This window comes from Dermacentor silvarum, chromosome 1, assembly GCF_013339745.2.
Source record: "Dermacentor silvarum isolate Dsil-2018 chromosome 1, BIME_Dsil_1.4, whole genome shotgun sequence".
NCBI classification, from domain to species: Eukaryota; Metazoa; Arthropoda; class Arachnida; order Ixodida; family Ixodidae; genus Dermacentor; species Dermacentor silvarum.
In genome coordinates this window covers 73,464,969-73,488,229 of record NC_051154.1, presented here as the reverse complement: position 1 = coordinate 73,488,229, position 23,261 = coordinate 73,464,969, and the positions used below count along the sequence as shown (strand labels likewise).

Genomic DNA, 23,261 nt, shown 5'->3' with positions numbered 1-23,261 from the left:
GCTGCTCCGACCTGGCGAGCCAGAAGGCCCTGGTCGTGCGTGCCCAAGCCGCGGCTATAGCCAATGGGCTTCTGTAATGAGGAGCCCACCTAGTACTTATAAGGAACGTCCCTTAAGGATCGGTCCACACCCTCCCTGTCAATACTTTGACCAATAAAGTTTTTCAGTCAGTCAGTCAGTCCAAGAGTCCAAGCACAGCATTCTTTGAAAGACTGCTACATCTGAGTACCGGTCGGGCACTTCTACAGAATGGTGCATAAATTGGAGTGCAAGGTACATGCGACTTTGCTAAACCGCTGGTTCATTCATGCTCAACCACACCACTGATGGATCCAGAAGGAAAGCCGGGGGGGGGGGGGGCTGCCCCCCCCCTCCTCCCTTTGAGACCCGACGTGTCAACACTTCTCGCATATGATTTGGCCATGGTATATACTACGTTGAGCAGAAAAATTTTAGCACTTTGAAATTTCACCGCGCAATGAGCCAGACAGTGCTAGACGATGCCTTGGTTCTGTGTCTGCAAATTCTACACTTTCTGTTTGGCATTGCCATAGGCAATGCAGACTTCTGATTTAAACTTAGTGAAACAAGTGGGTAATGCACCTAAATGTGGTGTTAAAGTATAGCCGGCCAAATCTTTAACTGACTCGCACAAGCAACGATTTTCTGTGCACCAGTGCCTTACAATAAGAACAACCTAACAAATGATGATACAATATTCACGAGCTTTGTGAGCATGAGTTAACCTTGCCCGTTTCGCAAGTTCGTTCAATCGTAATGCGCTGTAAAGCAGAAAAGAACAGCATTTACATAAGCTAGCTAAAGATTTGGCCGGTTGTACATTCACCATGAAATACCATCTCTATTTGAGTGCGAATGAGCCACTGGTTTAGCTCGAAGAGTTGCATAAACCTAGCGCTCATATTCAAACAACATGGTACATTCCCCCCCCAACTGCTGGTTTCTGTAACACTTCATCCCTAACACTGTGGAGTATATGTGATCCTCCTAGATGTGTTCCAAGCTCAGCCCATGAAAAATCTACATATGTTGGCACAGTGCCAGCTCATTCCAAGCACCTAATAATCTGTGGTAGAATGTTGTTAGAATGGCATGTGCATATGTAGGATTAGGGGCGTCAAGCAAAGCCTAACATAATGGGCAGCCTAAGCTGCATATCCTCCAGTGAACAGTTGGCTGTTGCAACCCAGCCTTGCACCCAGACTCAGTCCAGCCAACTTTCTTTTCTCTCTCTCTCTTTTATTATTATTATTATTTTTTGCTACAGCATACTCTGTTGACACCTTCCTGCTGTGAGATGTGTGACTGCATTTGTGAGCTCAGCAATCCTTGGCTGTATATATATGTACAAAATAACACAGCAGGAAGGAACCAAAAGTCTAGTCTGTGGCCCTACAGTGTATAAAAACAAGCCCAGGAAGGAAAAATGTAAGTGTGAAAAAAAAAGAAGGGGGGGGGGGGGGGGCAGTCCAGGGGGCATGCCAAATGTGTGCATGTCAAAATAATGTTACTTCATTTACGCAATACTGACTCTCTTGAGACACTGTGCTTGCGTCAAACTATGAGTAAAGCTGCTAGAAAACATTTCATGCAAATAGCCATGCTTCAAGCATGTTCACAGCAATGTCTTTTGCTGGATTCATCAACAGCACCGAATTCAAGCGCCTTGCAAAAGTTTATCTCTGGGTTGTGTGTCTGTCAAGCTTGTAATGCTTTCTTTTAACAAGTGGATACTCCTGAAGTAAAATGAGTTGCAGGCATATACTGAATTAGCCATACATGTGAGGTGCACTTTTTTTTTTTTTAACCTTCTGGTACACTGGGCAAAGCGCAATGTTGTTTCACTTCCACCTATTTTAGAGGTGGTGACCCAAATGTTAAATATTTTTTGTGTGTGATTTTTGTTCAGTCAGTTGACTAATTATACATCTTATGTTATTGCATTTTGTTTAGTGTACTTCTTACTTCCAAGCACTATTATAACCTGTTTATTTAAAATCATCTCAGAAAGCTTTTGAACACAGTAATTCTGTACTTTTGTATGCGATGAATTATAAAATGCAGACAGTAATTTATTTCTTTGCTTAACTTTAGCAATGCAGATCTAAAGAATGAATGTTTACAGAAGGCTCAACTGTTGCTAAGTGAGTTTTCCAGGAGCTTAAGTTTTTGCTTTGTGGATGACAGTATAACATATGGCAGGTGTCTTACAATGTAGCTACAAGCAGAAAACTTACAAAGAGCACCAACTTTGATTTGAGCATTTCATACCTACTTGTATGACATTTTCTTGTACCTGTGTAGTCTTACAGCCTCAAAAAGTTACTTTAGCTAAACCTTTGTGCTGAGTATAGAAATATGCATATGACTGAAAGTTCTGTTATCAAATCATGTGTCGTGCTGTCTACTATTTTTTGTGCACATAGATGCAGCAGATATCCAACCAGAACCTATTGTACAGATCGATCATGCTTCACTGCTGATGCACTTACAAAGTGTACTCACTATGCATATGTTGTGTGGTACTGTGTCACCAGGACATACCTAAAATGAAAAATGTTTTATAGTTTGTGCACTTCACATTGACAGCACCCAAGACAAAGATACTGTGTGATGAAACAGTTGTTAACCATGAACACTGTACGACTGTTATTTATAAAATGATGGCCAATATTCCAATAGGCTATTACTGTGTTTAGATGCACACTGAGGAAGATGGGAAGAAGAAAGAAATTAAAACTTTTATTTATGCCACATCCCAGTACAAAGCTGTCTTCATTTATTGTGTGTTTAATTCAATTCTGCAGAGTTGAGATGCCTATAATGTTTGGCGTAGCATGTGTATCTTTTCCATGAATGCCTGTACCTGTAAGCCATTCAGTGTGCCACTCCAGGCATTTCCATGCTTAAACGATGATCCCACAATCACTGCATCTGCTGCAGAAAAGTCTTGAATGTTGCTCTCTGTAATTCCTGATCCAAGCAATACGGGCACTGTTGCTTCCGCTTTCACCTCTGCAAAGCAGTAATACACACAGTCACATAAATAGCTCCCATTTCCAAAGGGCTGTAATACAAGAATGCAACATGACAGAGGCTTGTGTCTGTGGATAATTAGCAGCAGCCAATGAGCTGCCACATGTGGTTGCACTGCATCAAAAGACAAAACCATGCTGGCTACTAACTTTGCTAACAGAAGCAGCACATGCACTGGAATCTTCATTTAACTGCAATACCAAGCAGCATTTCACAAAGGCACACCTTGCAGTTCAGTGGCACTGGGTGGCAGGCCTGTAGTACCTCCAGTCAGGATGATGCCATCACATTGAAAGAATTCAGCTGCTTTCATTGTTTCCAGGACACTGATGTCACTTGTAATTGCATGTGAACTGGCCAGGACGAAATGACATGTTGACAACAATGAGATATTGCTGGATATACTAGAGCAAAGACGTGATGTGAAAAAAAGTGATCTGATGCTGACCAGTGTTTTTTCTTTATATCGGCAAACACAAGAATGTCCTCGGCATCAATAGTGCGTCTGTAGCGCAGTAGCTCGCCTGCACAGGATTCCATAATACCTTCATCTGCCACATGCCCAAACACGAAGCCTTCAGCACGCACAAACTGGAAACCTGCACACAATTTGGTTTGTGAGCTCCCAGGAACACATTTTGTTCTATGTGTACAAAAGTGAAGGCCAAACCAAGCATGCTTTATCAAATTTTATTTTTTACATAGAGGTATACTTTCATACAGTTGTGCCTTAGTTTCTAATTTCACACTTCAGTTTCTAACCAATACTATCCGTAAAGGGGGTTGTCAGTATTAACGAATCTTTTTGGAAAATAGTAAAAACATTTACTGTAAAAAAAAAAGCAACTGTAATTAAAGTTTGCCTCCGTGTATTGCACTGCAAATTGTAATTGAAATTTGACAAAATCTGAGCAACTTAAGTGCATTATTCTGGTCGGTGCTATCTTTGAAAAATCAAAGTGCAGTTGGAAGTGATTAGCAGGCCATGAGGATTGTGACGGCATGCTTCGTGTTGATGGAATTTCCAGTGACAAACCTCTCACTCAAGGAATGTCAATAAAACAGAAAACAATGCTGTAAAGATAGCTACAGCTTTTTGTTGAAGCTAGCATGTAGCAGAAAAAGCTGTTCTGTCTCCATTGACTTTACACACGAGATGTTGGCAAAACGGCTAAAGGAAGTGGAAGGCCCAGCTTTCGACTTGAGAAATTGTGTGCTTCAAAAAGCATGTGAGCACTAAAGCGATCATGTGGTTGCTGCAACAGTCTACACTGGTAAGTCTGGTTATGCATTATATGAACTTCTGTGGTCTATGTGCATTTCTGACCTGTCCTTGGTCCAGACAGCAAGTTTACATACATTAAAGAGGCGCAAATGCATCAAAAATTTTGGTGCCTGCCTTTAAAAGCTATTCATAATTTGAGTCATTCATACTAACAAAGGTCATAACAATTGGCACGACAGTATACCCAATGTTTCAGCTAAAACATTATTTATTAAAAAGGATGCACTAGAGACGGGGGTATTTTTTTTCAGCAACACATCACTTGGATTGGTGGACATCAGAAAGTGTGAGATGATCACTAATCACCTCTAACCAAAATTTAAAAAATCTTTAAGTAGTTTCGGAATCGTGTTGTACTTGTAGAATCGGAGTTAGTCAATGCTCAAGGCATTTTAGCAAGGGCCTCAAAGCTAGTAAAGTCGACTCCCATTAATTCAAGCATTGCGGGACCACAAAATTTGGTTTAATTATTCGAATGGTTGAATTAAGAAACGGCTGCAAAATGAACGAATTCAAAAAGTTTTTATTCGTTTAAGTAGTCTGTTGTCCGTAGTCTGTTGTCATCAACAGACTACTTCAATACAGTATTACAATAACTATACATGTTGTCATCGGTTAGTCGCCCACAGACCTCAATACTGTAATCGGCACTGACAAAATCCCCAAAAGAGAGGTCGCTCGGGGAACAGTGCAAGTCATAGTCATCATTGCAGGACAGGTTGCTGCCATCACCGCTATCACCTAGGGAAGCAGTAGTGCTGTTTGCCAAATTTCATGTTTTTTAAAGCTTTTAGTAACCCCTGAAGGAGGGGGGGGCGCAGGTGGGGTTCAAATTAACTGAAGCGACAGGCTTTCCTGTTCAATCTAAACTAGTTTTCTTTCCATAGCAATACAGTATATTGTTTCTCGCCGGGACTTCCCAGTGCGTTTGAATTAAATGAAAGGTCAATTTAACTGAGGTCGAATTAACAGGAGTTAACCGTACCAGTTTGGAGAAATCCAGCTGCAGATTTCTAGTGGAATTCTGTTGTATTTCCAGACAATCTTTTGTGCCGTGGAACAAAGCTGTGTAGGAGACCAGTGTATATTGCGGAACATTTGGGTATGAAAATCTCGACTGGCGGTAACCTCAGGATTCCAATTGGGTTCTATTTGGCAACTGCAACATGTGCCTGAAGATAGTTAGAGACTTGATCAAGTTAACTAAATAATTCAAATCTTATAATAATTTTTGACTCCAGTGACTAATATGTTGCTGAAAAAAATAATTTAATTATCTACTGCACTGTTTTTAAGAATTAAATCTTTGTAGCACACCCTGTATGTAGGAACCTGTTGTAGGGGTAAAAAATATTGACAATTTCGAATACCAATAGAAGAGTCCTTGCTATTCAATTTATAATCGATTGAACAAATGACTATTCAGAGTTGTGAATGTTTGTTTCTCTTTGAATATAAAGGATAATAACTCTTGTAGTGGACTCACGAGGAAGAGGCCAATGCAGGTGAGTATTGTTCAAAAAGATTCTGTTGCAGGACAGATGCGGTTGTTGCACAGAGGTATCAGTTCCTGAGTAAACTTGCAGGGCAGATAACCTCTGCTCATTAATTTCCTGTCATTCGACAAGCATGCCTCGCTCGGAGGTTTCGGAAGTGTTCTTTAAGTGGGGGGCTCAAAGCATATGCAGAGGCAGGAAGGGAGGGCTGAGCCTCCTCGTTCCCAAGGACCGGGGTGCCGTGGCGCTATCTGTTTTATCTGGCGTTTTGCAGAGTTTTGCAAGGAAGCAATGAAGTCTCTTCTACATGACGTGTGGTGGTTCCGTGCATTTCATGGCTGACACGTGGCTGGCGTCTAGGAAAGGAGGCAATGCACAGGGTTACTGCGCGAATTATTGTGCTCTGTTTAAGAGGGCTATGTTCCTTTGTGCAGCGATCACACGGATCATGTGGATATTTGTTCTGTCTTGCGTAAGGATAACAGAAGCCTAGTCCTGTGAAAGAATAATGAAAGCTGAAGGTTGGGGAAAAGGAGATCTGAGCCCCCCCCATTCCCGAGGACCGGCGGGGGATCAAGCCCCTGGCCTCGCTTTTAGGCAACCTATATGCAGATTCGATACCTTGATTTAGGCATAGCAATTTATTATTTGGCATCCCTTTAAAGCAATGTGCAGGGTTGCAGTATTACACTGCTCTCCTTCAACCAAAACAACACACTTAAGTGCAACCTGGTGACGTGCTGTTCCCTTGTTTCATTACTGTCATTGTCATGATGCACCATATAGCAAAAAGCAGTTGTTTTTCATTTACAAGCATCTCAGTTGACCGGATGTCCAGTGGTGAACAGCATTATATGCATATATAAAATAGTGTAAAGAAATGTTTTTTTTTCTTTTTTGCCAAACAGATTCTATGCAAACATTACATTTCGCTTTGTTTAAGAAAGAGAAAATATTCTATATTTGATTTTATACTCAATTTGTTCTGGAAATTTTATTATTCAAGCACCTGATCGATGTCATCGATACTTCCTTATCGATATGTCATTGTGACCATCCCTGGTCATGTCTTCATTCACCAGACCTCAAGTTATTGCTCGACCCATCTTCTCTAACTTGAAGTAGACTGTTGGGCAAGTGATTGCTATCCCCTATATATATATTGACCTTTCTATGCCAACCCCTCAGATATATCAAAATGTAAGGTTATTCACTGAGACTAACTTGGCTCTGATCTTGAATCGCCTAACATTTCATTTTGGCTTGAACCCTACTCCTGACCTTCGGGCCTCATCATAGGTGCATAAGGCTAAGCTGCATCTTGGTCTCTACCTCCTCAGACTATGGGTTGCACAATGTAGGATAGAACGCTAAGCATCCATGGCAGCCCTCCTCCATTCAAGCAAAAGTTTGCCTTCATCATCTCGCCATGGAACCCAGATGATAGAGCCTGTTAGATGGACTGGGTTTTATCCTTGGGACACTCTTCATACACGGCATTTTTTTGTTGTACCTCAGGCCACAGAGTAGAGCTGCTGACCATCTGACCCCATGGAAAGTGTCGCCTTGCTTCAAACCTTCCACTAAATTCATTGCTCAGAGATGTGCACTATCACAGAGACATTTCTTGCTATTTGCACATTTGGCATCCTTGTGTCTTGCCAGGCAGGGGGCCCCTTATCTTGCCAACAAGTTTCACATGGCTCTGTGCTGGCTCCATTATCCCCTTCAGGCGCTGTGTACACAATTTTGTACACCGAAATAGCATACCAAAAGAAAAATCAGTGATCACAATAATTGTAATTAAAATGTGCCGCATGCATACTGAAACATGGACCTGGCCTGAAAGTTTGAATAATATGTGTAAAAGTTTTTAGTAAAATGAGTTTTAAGGTAGACGGCTGGGTGTTCATGCTCAGCGTTAGTAAGTCTTCATGTAACTGGTTCACTTCTTTCATTGTTTCTCAAAATGTTTTACGCCAGCCATATTTTTCGAGTGACTGGATAGGTTTCTTACAAGTATGCTAGACATGAAACAATTAAATTTCTAATATATGGCATTCCAGTAGAGTTCTTGCGTGGAGTCCACAGTTTGAAAACATGACAAAGCTCACTGAATAATTGGAAATTTTTAATTCGTTATCCAGCTGTGCAATTTTCACGATGGTGAAAAGGCAAGAAATGTGGTGAAACTACATTAGCATTGGACAGAATTCATTTGCATCTGAAGGGGCTATTGTTTGACCTTTCTGTGCTTACCATTGCCTGGACTCTAGGGGCTCTATGAGAGAAATGAATATCGTACCTGATCTTCTCTATCTTCACATGGCCTACCCACCCATATACAGGGAAACATGTTTTGCCAAATGTTCTAGATGAGACAGGTTCTTGGTCCAAAGGCTGGAGCGCTTACTGGAAAAGGCAGCCCTTATCTCAGTAACTGGTCATCAAGGCTGCTACCAGCTGCAAAGCAGACCTTTGTCACTTACACTTTATGGTCACCTTGTTCTGCATAAAACTCTATGAGGCCTTGGCATCGAGTCTTCTTGGCTTTGCCCAATCATTGAGAAACTTATTGTCTGCACAGATTCGACCCAGTGGCAAAAGAACTTTGCAAGGACTTAACAGATCACCTTTCTCAGACAAAATGTATGCAGCAGTGTTGACATTTACATACCCTGTGTGAATAGGCCAATCTTGCTACGTTCAGAGAGCACGTGAATCTAACTTGCCACATCCATGACCTTGGTAGTTCTTGCCACTTTAGTTGGGTTCAAGGTAGCCTCGAGTAGAATGCCAAGGTAAGCATTATCGTCTATTTCGTCAGAGGATTTCTGGCAGCGTATATATCCTCTCATCATGGTAAAAAAAAAAAAAAAGGGGGGGGGGGGGGCGAGTGAAACAAAAAGAAAACTATGTGCTTCAAACCTCGGTAACTGCAGCTGCCCTTCAGTCCATTAAGGGCTACTATTACTAATGACATCCTTTGTGTCCTCATTTGTTTTCCCCAGGTCACTTTTAAGCAGACTGCCAATTACAGATCTCCAACCAACATATCTGTTATCGCTCTTCCCGCAATACTGACACCTATAATGACTGCATAAAACAAATTCTGTACGTTTGGTTTCAGATGTTTTCAAGCATCATGAATGAATGACGCAAAATGTGGCCATTCAATCACAGTGGAAACAATCGAGTAAAGCATAATCACTAAACACATTGGTTCTTGCAAAAAGGCATGGGAGAGGAATTACCTGTGGCTGCTGCAACCGCTAGTGCACTTTTATTATTTCCAGCAAGTATTTGTACACCACAGGGCAAAGAAGGAAGTATCCTTTTTACTTCTGTGCAGACACGTGCCATGAAGGCAGTCAATTCTGGCCCGGCCTGATTAGGTTTGACATAGGGAATGTCAAACATATTTTCAACAAGGACACCATCCTGAGGAAAGAACACACAAAAGTATTTTTAAGTGCACTGCTGGTTCTTGGTTTAGAATTCGGGTTTTAAATAATAAGATGTTCAAGTTAAGTTAGAAAACTGGTCGTAGGTTTAAAGGGCCCCTAAAGCACCCTGAGCTCGAAAATTAGTTAAGTGTACTAGTTTACAATAAACACATAGCCGAAGTAATTCTTTGTATTGGTGCAGTACCAGTAAAGTTACAGGTGTTTGATGAATGACTACGTGGCCACCGCAGTTCCTCTCTTGCCTTAGCTACCCTCCTAACTGACCCTCTCTCCTCCTTGCTGTATTCTCTTGCCAACTCATGCAGCAAAAGCTACGTGTCGCGTCAGCATACCAGAATAAACGCTCCTCCACTGTCCGCGCGATGCCGACTGAATGGAAACTTCATAAAAAGGTTCAGTGGCACACAATGGGTGAGCCTCCTTCCATTCTCGGAACACACACTTGGTTCTCGTCATGTCGACACTGTCGTCCCTTGTTGACCAACCAATCGACAGCTTTCACCCTCGTGACGTCACCTGGTGCACCCTGTCCGACATCATGGTGTACGAAGGAGGCACTGGAAAGGTCAGGAGAGGAGCACGGGACTGTTTTTTTAATTTGCAGTGTCCCACGCGGCGCATAGCGCTCCCGCATTTGCCAAAGTTGATCGTCACGGCATCCTGTACTCAATGCGTGTGTTTATTAGACATGTGCAAAAAAATGCCTGAAGTGGTTTAGGGGCCCTTTAACAATGCACAAATCTAAAAAAATGGTAGCAGTGCTAAATATACTGTTTTCATGCATGGCCATTTATGCACAATATGAGTTTATCCTGTTCTTTTTCTTGCTATAAATTTTGATGACCTACTCGAATACATCGTGCACAAAGCAGAAACACAATTGTTACACGTACAACAGCATTACATTACTGCAATAATGCGAATATAAGTGGGTTGTCTCTGAACCTCCTCACAAACTTTATTAATTTTTTATTTATTCAATCTTGTACAAGATCATAGCAGGGTGGATGCAAACAGGAGTTTTGGAAGAGAAAAGAGCAAAAAAAAAAAAAAGTGTTTTTATATCAATACAAAGCACAAACTAAAATCAAGTGAGGTGGCTGTCAAACAAGGAGAGTATATCTTGCAATACAATATCATTAGTAAGATTATTCCAATCAAAAACAGTTGTAAGAAGAAATGAGTGCTTTAAACAACTAATTCAGGAAGTTACCTTTGTTGTCTTACTGTGTCACTTCTGAATAGCATAACCCAATGAATATGCAAGAATATCTGAAGTATTGATATTGAAATGACTATTGATTTGCTGAAAAAGGAACTTAAGGTGACAAACAGTTTGATTTCACAACAGGTAGGAAGCCACTTCGTGTTAGCAGCTCACTGACTAATGTCTGACCGCAGGAGTTGCAGATGATCTCAAGGCTTTCTTCTGTACTTTTTCTACTTCACTAATGTTACGTTTAGTGAAAGGGTTCCGTATTATTACCTGCAGCATATTCCAGCATTCGGCAAATAATTGTTTTATATGCCAGGAGAGGAACAGCATAGAATCACATGTCTTAACGAGCGCTTTAGAAAAAAAAAAGAGTTTGCAAAGGCAGTAATTACTGGTAATAGTGTGAATATGCTTGTTCCAAAGTTAATTATTAATGATCCATAATTCAGGATATTTGTATTTAACATCTAATAAAGAAACATATTAGTGTTAAAGCGATATAATTAACATAATGGGTTTTTATTCAGTGTTCCTTCATTCATTGTAATGAACTTCCATTTGCCATTTCTGACACCAATTGCCTTGTCAAATTCATTATTCAGCCCAATTTGATCCACAGCTGGAGGTCTTTTGTGTACAGTAGACAATTGTCAGCATACAATTCAGATAAAATATTGGTAAAAACATCATTAATGAATAATAGAAAGAAGAGTGGCTCAAGGACTGAACCTTGGGGGTATGCCAAGATATAAGCAGGGATTTGCCAGAAGAGGATTCATATTAAGGAAAGAAATTGTTGCAGATTGTAAAGGTGAACAACTTTTTGATTGTAAAGGTGAACAACTTGTTGTGTGAGAAATATTATTGTAGGCATTTTGAAATTTCATAAAAATTGCACCTGCTTGCTTTTCTTGAGTCAACGTGGCAGCAAAATTATGGATAATTTTGACCATTTATGTGAAGTTAAATAACCAAGGTGAAACCCTTGCTTCAAAGAACCCTCTACTTGAATTTGGGGGAATTAAGGGAGTGGTGGTAATAAGAGGGGGGGGGGGGGGGTGCTTATAAATTACACAATAGGCTCGGAAATGCCGAGTTACAAGCACCATTAGAGAGTTTTGGCGTGTTCGGTATTCGCAAGCGGACTGGGCGTTTTACCGGAAGAGCGGAGGCGAAAACGTGAACAGCCTGCACGGCAAGCTGCGTAATCACGTTGCTGCCGAAAATTTACACCAGCAGCGAAGTAGAATACACTTCGTTACTGTAATATTAGCTCTGTGTTTGTCTGATAGACATCTGCGCCACTAGGTGGTTGTTGGATCATGCAGGCCGTAGAGTATACAGACGTACTCTAGCAGGCCGTAAAGCCCGCAAGCCGTTCACGTTTGCGCATTGCGCCTCCGCTCATCCGGTAAAATGCCCAGTCCGCTCCCGTTTACGCGAATGCCGCACACGCTAAAACTCTCTATTTAACAGAGCATGTTTAGCATATTGCTTAATTTGCTAACTGGAGGATAATCATACGGCTACATACGTACAACACCGCATTTCTTGTACACTTCTGCTTCTTCACAAGCGGTCTCCACAATCTGACTGCATTTCATTTTGTTGAAAGGTGTACCTGGAAAGGAATTTGCGTGGTGTCATTACAAGCACGGATCGTCGGATCCGTACAGCAAGTTTATCACAAACCTGGTAAAGCTGGCACATGTATCATGCCAATAACAGCACAATGCGTGGATTTGAAGACTTCGCGAAACTTAAGCAACGAAGTCATTTTTGGCCGACAGGCATTCCCAGTCTAACAAAACAGATCGTAAGTCGACGTTGCTATCACCGTGGTTGCGTGCTGATATGACCGGGTGATACGCTGTAGCAGTTTTGGTTTTGTTGAAGAGCTAGATCACTTCCAACAGCCACGCACCTCTCAATGCTCTAAGTATTTTTTTTCCCCCGCTTTGACGCGCCCTGAGTCATTGTGCCCAACGACAAAGTCCAACCAAGGCGTTGGTCCAACTAAGCGCTGGTCCAGCTGCAGGACCAGCGCTTAGAGCATTGAAGAGAGAAACAGGGAGGTTAGCCAAAACGGCTGGCTAGGTATTCTGTGGGAAGAGACACAAGTGGCGCTGGGTGATCGCTGTGGGACCACGGTTAGCGCAAAAAGCGCTCCGAGATCGCTTTTCAATTTTCAACTACAGGCTACAGCCTGGCACATGCCTAGCATCAGAGGAATGCATCTGACTTGCATTGCCACAAAACGTTGGTCATTCGGAAGCATGCAAGGTTCTTCCTACAAAACTTCGTAGTTTCCTCCAGAAATACATCAGCTCCAAAATGCGTATCAAATCATAGCCTCCGCTATGATCAAACAAGGTATCAAACGCACAAGCACCAGCCCCAAACCGATGATTCGTCTTTAATTTGCCGTTTGCTCTAAATCTAGGCAGCAGTTGTACTAGTCTGGGTACATTGATTCAAAATCTTCGCGCGTATGGCGTATGTTGATATGGCGCTAGGCGCGCGCGCGCGCGAGGCAAGTCCGAGCAGTTTGGCGAACGTTGCGCGTGTTGCCATTCTCTTTCTTTATTAGACAAGAACATGTGCGTAACATGAGAACTTTGTGTAAAGCGCTCCGTTTGCGTGCAGTTTTTAGGCATCTTTGATCATGAAGTGGTGGTGCCTGTTCCTCATCAGAGGTGCGTTTGGTTGTTCTCGTGTGGGCTTATATTGCGACGTACTATAACAAACTGTATCTTGTTAGATGATGCAGGAAAGGATACTGTGGAAGAATATTTTCGCCGTTTGAAAGTGCTGACAGCTTCGACGTCATGGAAGGTGCGCTTTGCTGCGAATCACTTGCTACCGCTGATGCCCCATCAAGAGATTCACTTCGCGATCTTGCCATTTCTCCTGAGCACCTGTGAGGAACTTGAGGTACATACTTGTTGTTATAAGCTTTCGGTTAGCAAGCAGAGGGGGATAATTAATTTTTGCCCTTTATAATTCTTCTCGTGCTGCTGCTGAAGGTGTCGTGGAAGTCGAGCAAGCTGGGTTCGTTCGAGGGCGATTTGCAAAGCTGGCTAGACAACCTTGCAAGGTTCAAAGACACCCATGAGTTTCCATCTCAGCTGTCGTCGTATGTATTCTATTATGTCTGCTTGAAATAAAGGATTTTGCCTGCTCTTCAACATATGATGTTTACTTCAGGGCCGAAGGCGGCAGTGCTGCAAAGCGCATCCATGACCTGCTCGACAAGTTGCCAATCCCTGGTATGTTGCGCACAAGAGACACTTCCAAGGAATCATATTAAATGTGACTTTGTTTCGTTTTCGTTACAGGAACCCATGCCTTTGATGTTATAATTGATAGAAATCTGTTTAGCGACTTGGATGTCAAGTAAGTCACCGGTTTGGTTGTCAGGTTCCGTTCCGAAAACGCGAAGCGGGACCAACATACGTCTTCAACATTATTCTGCCTACTCCTCAGACTTTTTTGCTGCAATTTCTCGGTTTGCATTGTTGCCTCACATTCATACTTGGGACTTGGGGGGGGGGGGCACAGTGACTCAAGAGAGTCTGGTCCCATAATAATTACGAAATGCAGCACCAATATTGTTTTGTGGTGCACAGCTATATAAGTGTATGTAAAGCATTTCCGCACCATTCAATCTGTGACTGAGGAGGTCAAGGCAGGCCTGGGTTGGTAATTCATAACCGATTGTGTTTAAGGTCTATGCTCGAGTGACTCGAGTGCGAAGAGACAGCACTGACAAGCAGCCGCTACTGAGACTCCATATTCTGTGTTCGCTTGCTTTCCCGCTACAGGCTGTATTGATGATGGTGATAGTGAGGCCATCAAAACAAAAAATGCACATAATGCTACATTGTTTAACAGCAAAAATAAAACCATGGATGAGGAACCATAGAAAAATGCCTTTTTCAAGGTTTTAGTCAGTGCATGCCTGTCCTTCACCTCATCCGTGCTTCACCTCTGCTATTAAACAGTGATTTAGGAGGCGTGCTTTAGTTTGTAGTATTTCTTCACAATTTTACCTTTTCACAGCCTCTGTCACACAGGCATTTCAGGTGCAAATTATGTGCAAATTGAGTACTGCTACATGGTCAAGCTTGCTCAACATTGATCCTCCACACTCAAAAAGTTCAGTGCAGGTTGACTTCTAGCTTTTTGTATGGCAGGTATTACTAAATTACTTCACGAGATTTGCATGCAGAAGCTACAGGCTTTGTTTTAATAAATTTGCCCGTCTGACTTGGGTATAACTCTGACCACTTGAGGATCATCAACCTGCTACTCAAATATAAGTGCATTGGTTAAAAAAAGAAATTAAATTTTGGGGTTTTACATCCCAAAGCCACAATCTAAATCTGAGGCACACCGTAGTGAGGGACTCCGAATTAATTTTGACCACCTGCGGTTCTTTAATGTGCACCCAATGCACGCTTTTGCATTCCGCCCCCATCGAAATGTGGCCACCGTGGCCAGGAATTGAACCTGCGACCTCGTGCTTCGCAGCGCAACCCCATAGCCACCAAGCCACCACGGTGCGTAAGGCACTTATCATTTTGCATTATGCGCCCAGTGTAATTTGATCACTGTGGTCAGGAATCATACACATGACTTGTTCAGCAGCAGAATGCCGTTGCCACAGAGCCACCACAACGGTACATTGAGCACCACACTATGGACACTACAGCTGCACACACCGTGTGTGTTTGTGTGTGCGTGTGTGCGTGCATGCATGATATCTTAGCCACTGCCAGCCCGCCCATTGTGGGCAGTGAGAAATAGATAAATAATGATAGCAATTGCCTGTGAACTTCGACCCCTGCCACCCAAAACTTTTCTCAAGTTACGACATCGTTGAACCTTGAGTCTAGTGCAACGTCGCAGAGGACAGTTGGAAGCAGCGGAAGGGCAGGAAAGACGAAGTGACATTTGTCGAATTGATTCTGTTAGGGCGAATAACTACGGCCGGTGCCTTAAGAAGGTTGTGCCATGGGTTAGAGTCATGTGTTCTGCTGAGTCACGGCACAGTCAAAGGGTAAAGAGACCTGCAGCACCGAAAATTCACTTGTGCAAGGCGGCTGCATGATGTCCCTCAAGTGGTGCTCATGGTCATTGAATTAACTCTGTTCATGTGTGTCTTTGGGCTCGTAATAGGTGTTTAATTTATAAGTGAATGCTTATTCCACTTAATACTGCCCAGAAAAATATTATCCTTACCTTGCGTAATATTCTAATACATGCCTGCCAGCTTTTATGGTTTTATCGCAAAATGCCCAATTTTTAAAGCTTCCTTAAAATTGCCATATTCACACCAAATATTTTACAATTTTTAATTTCTGCATAGTTTAGGGCAAAACTGATTAAAAAAAGATATAAATACAATGAGTGATATTTTAAAGCTCCATTTCTTATTGCCCAATTTTTATATTTTACAACTTCCACTGCAGTTTCTTTAAAATAAGGTTGACCCAATTGTACCTTGCCATCAATGTCAATGCCACACCCTTTAGATGAAACTAAGAACTTTTTTAAGCATCCATTACTCGTGGTTGTGAATTCAAATCTGAAATCTTAAAATGTAGTGAGTAGATTTCTCATCAAACATTTTGTCTCACTGAGCGCTTTCTTGCGATGCATGTGGGCTTAGCCACTACAGCCTATTGAAGGCAGTTTGGGTGTGCTCTTTCATATTGCTTCAGGGGTACCATTTCTACTATGTATCATACAATGTGTGCACAGTCTGTCGTAGTGTGGCTCATAGAGTGGCATTTCTTGCTTGCATTTTGTGCATCTTTTTTTACTGTGCTGTTTAGGTCCCTTTATTTAGATTTAGAAGTTCAAAAAGTAAGAGCTTGTGGCATTCAATAATAGCCTGTGCTAACTTCTGTTTCCTTTGGTCGCTGCCAAAATTATTGCAGAACCAACGTCTTGCTCTATGGTTCCCTGCTTAGAGCGCATGTGTGGCATCATGCAGCTTTTAGACCTCTGGGAGTTGGCTCTAACAGTTCACAGCTCAACACTTGGTTGGATCACCTGGGAGTTGCTAGCGTTGCCCTTGAAGCTGCTTGGATTCCCGTGTGGAAAGGAGCTGTCGCTGTGAGTCCAGTAATTGTGTCTGAAAGCATTCTGTTTGTACTATAGAAATACAAGTACATTTCTTCAACCTTTCAATTACTTACTGTATAAACCGCAATATAGGTCGGCCTGGAATATAGGTCGACCCCTTCTCTAGACTTGGCCAGATGATGTGCAAAAGATCGCCGTATAAGACGAGGGGCGACTTTAGCTGTTATTTTGGGGGAAAAAGTCTGGACCTATATTCCGGTTTATACGGTAGTCTGATAGAAATAAAAAGGAACAAGCTTACTATAACTTATTCAACTACAACTATAGAAGGCTGCACCTGATGCTGTTGTGGTCACCATGCTGAAAAACCGCTAGCATGACGAAAAGCTGCACCAAAAATTGTTTTGAAGGACTCTGGCTGCAAATTAACCCATTAGTGTGCAGTGTACTTTCTAAAGTACAGAAAAATTATTTATTTCTAAATAAATAAAAAAAAAACACAGGCTGTTTGACTCAGTTGCCTATTTTGTTATTAAGGGCCTTGCCAAGGTGACTGCATTGTTGTTTATGTGTCTGATTTACGATATCCTTGATCTGCTCTTGACCAAACTTAGAGAAGTTGTGAATACAGCAGCACTGCTGTGCCCACAGATGAATTATTTTTTATCATGTTTAATGTATGCTTCTGGAAGCTGAATTTTATGCGTAAGTTTTAGAAAAGAATGCCATAAATGATGAAGATATGACATTTTTGATATACTGTGCATTTTTGTAACATTGCTGTGGGACAACACCTGTCCCACAGGTAACTTGAGGACATGAGCGAAGATGGGACACACATCCCTCTGTACACCTTGGGCTTCATCCTTTCAGACTCTTAGGTGATTACGGCTTCTTATGGAAGGGTTCAAAGCACGCAAAAGGAGGCACTTGGCAGGCTTTACACATAAGCTTTGTGCGTGTTTCCTGCGAAGTTTTTGAGCACCATTGGCACCTTTTGCGGGTAGTGGTGGTGCACGGGTAGTGCCCTTTCCCGTTGAACCGAACCTCTGTTGGCACCGCTGTCATAATTGAGGAGCTCTTGCTTCCTCTGCGCTGAAAGCTCCTCCCATTGATGAGCTGTCTGCACAGTATCACCCGAAACAACAGGTATGTCATGCCGTTTCAGAAGTAGTGCTGGATGTCATCAACCACTACGTTCAGCATATTTGCAGGCAGCTGAAAACAATGGCTCACTCTCATGCCAAAGCTGTCTACAATTGATCTAACTGCATCACTAGAGTGCAAGAAAAAATTTTTTCACTTACTGGTCAACTTATTCGTGGCGCATGAGCAAGGAAATTCACGCGCTTGAACAGCGACGACAGCCAAAAAACATAAGAAAAAGCAAAACAACTCGAACTATTAGTGCACCATACCAATTCAAATAAAAACTAAAAATTATATTTGCTTTATCTTCTAAGAGATGGCGTTACCTGTTTCTGTGGGGCTACGTATGTCCCGCTGCGCACTTGGGGCAGCTTTCGCTTGTTGTTGCAGGTGATACATATATGTCCCAGTGACCAACAAAGGGTTAATGCAGGTGTACTTTATAAAGTATGCTGGACTTTCATGTATGGTAGAAGGGTTTCCTTGTTCTTGAAATGCATGTGATAGTTTTTTACCTACCCTACTGCTGATAACATCACACGACCTGCATTTTTTTCTCCCTCTTTTCTTCTGCTTACCTTCTAGGGCCTTGCGGAGTAGCATGTAGGTGAAAATACGCTGGCTGATCACTCTGCTTTTTCAGCAAAGAGCCTTCTCTCTCTCTACCTCTACTTTGGCAAAAACTTTACCTCTAATTTTTTTTTTTTCCTGGCTAAAAGAACTTTCGATTTGGTTGCAGGTATGAACAAAAAATGAGGATCACATCAAAATTGTCATTCCTCCCACTCCCCTTTTTTTTTGTCAAAAAAGACGACAATCCATAGTCAATAAAATAGCAAACAATGGCAATTTGTTGTCTGCAAGCAACCAACAATACATCAAAAAGAATTTAGATATATATTTTATGAAGCTTTTTGATAAAAGAGATCATTTATCATGATTTTAATCCAAATTGCAAAGTCAGTGGGAAAATAAATAAATGTCAAACAGTCTGTATATTCCTCTATAAATAAGATCACCTATGTAATAAAAGGGTAATCCCCAATCGGAATCATATCATGATAGGCCAGACATTTCTAACTGGAATGCTTATTTGGATGTCGCCAAGCAAAGCATGCAACAAGATTGTAATGCAAGAAATCGACTGCCAATGCAAAGAGATCAGTCATGCTTAATAATTTTTCCTCCATTAAACCAAGTTCCCTGTGTTTTAGAATTTTATGCCTGCATCCGTTATAAAATATTGTATCTTCATCTGTGACAAAAAATTTAGTCACTTTAGCATGCGCCAAGTGGGTGAAGGCGAAAGCCTGCACGCTCAAGAGACATTCATTAAATTGCTTGACATTCTCATTCGAATGCATTGTTACGTATTACTTGTTTTTTCCGAACAAAGGTCGTGGGTTCGAGTGCTTTAATTGGCGCTACCTTAATCAACTGTGCCATTACTAACCTCGCCCTAATTAACACCAAAGTTCGTGGGTTCGACTGCCACCAAAAGTTGAGGATGCGATTTCTACCAAAGGTCGTGGGCTCGAAGGCTTTTATTAACTCTATATTTATTAACTGTGCCTTAATTATCTTCACCTTAGCGCCAAAGGTGGTGGGTTCGACTCCCATCGAAGGTCGTGGGTTCGAGTGCCTGAATTAACTCTATCTTAATTAACACGATGACGACAGTGACCCGCGCACCATCAAAATTATTGCGTGAGCATTGCTTGCTTGACCCGCGCACCATCAGAATTGTTGCGCGAGCGTTGCTTGCTTACTCATAGAAGACAATGACGACGGTGACCCACAGACCATCAGAATTGTTGCGTGAGCGTTTGTATATAAGCAAGACACGATGCTGGGTCAGTGTAGAAAGTGAATTGCTACACCAAGTTGTCATCGTGTACAATTTCGTTTGATGACACGGTTTTCACTCAAGGACATTGAAGGATGACTGAACCTGAATGTTTAGCCCCACATGCCTCTCTGAAAGCAACACCAAGACCCTTGCCCATTACCTGCGTCAGTCATATGCCACTTGAATTGCACAGTAAAAATACCACCTTAAAGAAGATTAATTAGCAGTAAAATGCTAATTCTGCCATGAGGAACCTAATTGGGCCTACATAAAGTTTGGCGTGGATCTTCGTTGTAAGCACTAACTTTTAAGACATTCTGGGATATAAAACACGTTCGAGGCCCTGCATCAGGTTTTTCTACTCAAAGGCCTAGCGTACTTTTCAAAGTACACCATTGCATCTTTTGAAGGAGTAAGGCAAAACTCATGAAACGTTCACAATGCAGTTATAGAATGGAAATGTCTGTGGATGCCAAAATCAATCAAATTTGTGAGTTAGAGTTTTCTTGGACTTAATGGGCTAATCTGATCCTCTTATCTCTAGCACCTCATGGGAGGTTTCTGGTGTCATGTGCGAGCCATCTTTGCACTAAATTGTCGCATTATAAATTGCTGCATTAGTATTGATGGCTGTCTTTTACAGCATGTAGAAAGGCATAAACACATGCTTGTTGGTTGCACCCTTCTTTCTTTCCTGTTCTCAAGATTGACATAGATGAGAATTAACCTCAGCCTTCTTATTATGTTTTTTTTTTTATGTGCGTGGTTTATTTTATGTTCCTTATTTCTGCGGAACAGGTTGGGAATAGTGCACCATCATGCCACTTTGAGCTTCAGTGCTCTGTTCCTGCTTTTGAATTGACAGCCTTGAACAAGATTTCAGCATCTTCTGAGGAGAAACTTTTAAGTGAGGTAAGTTGCTATTTTTGGTACTTGATGGGCAGCTGCATGGATCTGTAGTCTTCATAGATACTTGTGATAATTACAAACTGAAGGATAGTCTACTGGTCTCCATACGTCGGAACATTGACATCAGGTTTAAAAGAAACTGTAATGCAGAGCCTTGGAAAGTTGGGCGTTTAAAGGCCAACTACCGTATTTTTCGGTGTATAAGACAGCTTTTTTCTGAATTTTTCGTCGGTGCGTCTTATAGAACGGTGCGACTTATGTAATTTTTTTTTTTTTTCGGGAAAACTGTCGTCAAAATCGGATTCGATGTTATAGCCACGCGAAGCGCGCTGGTTGACTTAATTGCTACGGGTTCTGTGCGCGCTATCTAAGTGCTAGGTTCTTCTCGTGATCGAGTTCCCGAGCGCCATGCGATAAGGACGGAGCAGCAACGCAAGCGGCGGCAGGCCGACCACGAGTCGACCGTCCCCGAAGTCGTCGCTTCTGCAGATCGCTGTCAAGATACGGCGCGCGCCACTGCGCAAACTACGCAGTTGCTACCAGAGTGCGATAAGGACGGAGCAGCAATGCAAGTGGCGGCAGGCCGACCATGAGTCGACCGACCATGAAGTCGTCGCATCTGCAGATCGCTATCAAGATACGGCGCGCGCCGCTGCGCAAACTACGCAGTTGCTACCAGAGTACAAGCCGTCCCCCCCCCCTCCTTCCGCGCTGCTTTTCTCTCTTGTGCGCGATTCGGCTCACCGTCGCACGCTTTCACTCGCACATACAGCATACGGCATGCGGGGACGATGTTAACGCCCTTGGACAAATTTATACGGTACATCGCGGCTACCACGACGGCAGAAATGCGTCTGGAGTGGAAATATATGTAACCCATACGCTTGCGCAGGACCCGCGTTCACAGAGTGAAACGTCACTTTTTTTTTTTAAATCGCTTACCGAATGAACAGGTGCGTCTTTACACTGGTGCGACTTATATATGTTTTTTTCCGGAAAAACTGCTGTTTTGAGGGGGGTGCGTCTTATACAAAGGTGCGACTTATAGACCGGAAAATACGGTAAAACAAAATTCTAGACTGCATCAAAAGCCTAGTTTCAGGTAATGTAGTTATAGAGCTATCTCAGTGCAATATTTCTGTATGGAATACAAGTGGATACAAAAAGCTTGAAAGGTAGTTGTTTTTCATACCAAAACTAAAAAAAAAAAAGAGGCAGCCATTAGCATTCGATAGAAATGATGCAAAATATAGAGTGTAGAAAACCAGTGTAGCGCCTTGGCATCGCGTCCGGGATCTTTAGCATGCTGCGGATGCCACCAGGAGATGCCACCTGGAGGCCATGTTCTGGGATCTGTGTCATATCCGCAAAACTCCAATGGCCCGTGTCATCTGATTAGGTGCTAAGTACCGCTAATAAAAAAAATTAGACAATTGCTAGCCCTGCAGTCTGCGCAATTGCTTCGATATTATATACGTACTACTCATTTATGGCCAATTTAGTCTAAGTGAAATATTATTGCAGTTTACATTTAACCCTTTGAGGGTCGCATCTTTTTTTGAGAAATGCATTCCCCCCCAAGGTCACATTTTTTTATTGGAGATATAAATTTGTCAGAGTGACTTATTTCAAGATAACACTTGCAAATAATTTTTTATGTGATAATAAGCGATTTTAGTGAAACGATTCTAGAGTGAGTGAGAGGTTTGGCTATTCTTTTTGGGTTAACCTTTTATATTTATGAGCTTGAGCTGTCCACATTGACACCAATCATATTGAGAACTAACTAGAGACAGTGTTGGTGCCGAACAAGACTTTCAACTTTGCCTGCCTTCACTTTCAGCTAACTTCAGCATCCTTGTATCCGTTAGCATATAATTCTTTTAAAGACAGAATAACCGATGACAGTAGAGTCATATAACATACCTTGTCATGATCTGTACACATACCTCGTCATACACAGAGCTTACAAAGGTAAAATTTTTATGCAACATTTTGGCTCCTACATTGGATGCTTCATCAGATGTTTGGGCTGAAGGTTTTCAAACAGAATGCAAAATTTTACTTTGGTCAGGGCTGTGTTTATGAGCTACCAAGATGTTAGAGCAGATTTGAAAACATCGTTGCAAAATGCAAAACGAACAGTTGCAGAATGCAAAAAATAAAGGCAAGCATTCTGTTTATTGTTGAGACATTCACTATCTCGTGTTTAGCAAGGCTAGCCTCCTATAGAAACATGGGTTGCCTACAATAAAATCCACTTATCAATACCAACCTGTGCTACAGAAAAAATGTTTGTCTGGCATGTTTTGGACTATTAAATGCTTAGTGCCTAATTTTAGTAAGCTAGACTTTAAACCTAAACTGTAGCACTGTCTAGTGTGTATTGACAGAAAAATGCTTGTCTGGTTGAAAGTGGAAATGGAGGAGAGGAAAAGTGGCATAGTCATATGTTTATGAGTATAAATCACTGAGAACATTTGTATAAGATTATTTTCATAGCACACAACACTTTACTAATGGTGCGCTTTTTTTTTTTCTGCAGTTTCAGGAAAATGTGGTCTGGAGTTCATATCTAGAGATCTTGGAGGAATTTGCTTTTAGCAGCCTTCCGATGCACTTGGTCATTCCTCTTCCTTTTCGACTGTATCCTTTGCCACTGCTTCATTTCAGCATTGTTTACTTTGAATGCAACGTAGTGTGGATATGATAAATACAGCTTAGTGCCATTGGAACTTGT

The 23,261-nt window shown here is 41.9% G+C and overlaps 2 protein-coding genes across 8 annotated transcripts in view; one reads left to right on the top strand and one right to left on the bottom strand.

Annotated features, from left to right (window-relative positions):
* Positions 1 to 2,748: 2,748 nt before the first annotated feature.
* Positions 2,749 to 12,492, bottom strand: LOC119465921 (uncharacterized protein F13E9.13, mitochondrial-like). Of its 6 annotated transcripts, none has more exons than XM_037726413.2 (7): positions 12,214 to 12,268; positions 12,060 to 12,142; positions 9,638 to 9,862; positions 9,093 to 9,279; positions 3,506 to 3,656; positions 3,283 to 3,410; positions 2,749 to 3,036 (listed from the first exon to the last, which is right to left on the bottom strand). In XM_037726413.2, the coding sequence occupies exons 3-7, from the start codon at positions 9,689 to 9,691 to the stop codon at positions 2,840 to 2,842; spliced, it is 717 nt and encodes a 238-aa protein (XP_037582341.1). In that variant the 5' UTR covers positions 9,692 to 9,862; positions 12,060 to 12,142; positions 12,214 to 12,268; the 3' UTR covers positions 2,749 to 2,839. The 6 variants fall into 6 exon arrangements, with proteins under 6 accessions (XP_037582341.1, XP_037582350.1, XP_037582327.1 ...); XM_037726422.2 differs by having other exon boundaries at positions 12,056 to 12,142; positions 12,214 to 12,247; XM_037726399.2 differs by lacking the exon at positions 9,638 to 9,862 and having other exon boundaries at positions 12,214 to 12,490.
* Positions 12,493 to 13,032: 540 nt separating this feature from the next.
* The window catches only part of LOC119465906 (uncharacterized), a 47,316-nt gene continuing 37,087 nt past the window's right edge, over positions 13,033 to 23,261 (top strand). Inside the window, exons 1-8 of one of the 2 annotated variants that reach the window (XM_037726390.2) lie at positions 13,033 to 13,217; positions 13,283 to 13,455; positions 13,548 to 13,657; positions 13,729 to 13,790; positions 13,860 to 13,917; positions 16,467 to 16,644; positions 20,411 to 20,524; positions 23,073 to 23,167. In XM_037726390.2, coding sequence (XP_037582318.1) covers positions 13,187 to 13,217; positions 13,283 to 13,455; positions 13,548 to 13,657; positions 13,729 to 13,790; positions 13,860 to 13,917; positions 16,467 to 16,644; positions 20,411 to 20,524; positions 23,073 to 23,167 — 821 coding nt within the window. In that variant the 5' untranslated portion in view covers positions 13,033 to 13,186. Of the gene's footprint in view, positions 13,218 to 13,282; positions 13,456 to 13,547; positions 13,658 to 13,728; positions 13,791 to 13,859; positions 13,918 to 16,466; positions 16,645 to 20,410; positions 20,525 to 23,066; positions 23,168 to 23,261 lie in introns of both variants that reach the window. The other variant, XM_037726382.2, reaches the window with a different exon arrangement.

Excerpts from the sequence above, each read along its gene's own strand:
- LOC119465921 (XM_037726399.2), bottom strand. The coding sequence starts at position 12,298 with ATGACTTCGTTGCTTAAGTTTCGCGAAGTCTTCAAATCCACGCATTGT. Across the intron at positions 12,143-12,213 it reads ACATGTGCCAGCTTTACCAG|GTACACCTTTCAACAAAATG; the intron begins GTTTGTGATAAA and ends ATTCCTTTCCAG. Across the intron at positions 3,411-3,505 it reads GATATAAAGAAAAAACACTG|TTCACATGCAATTACAAGTG; the intron begins GTCAGCATCAGA and ends CGTCCTGGCCAG.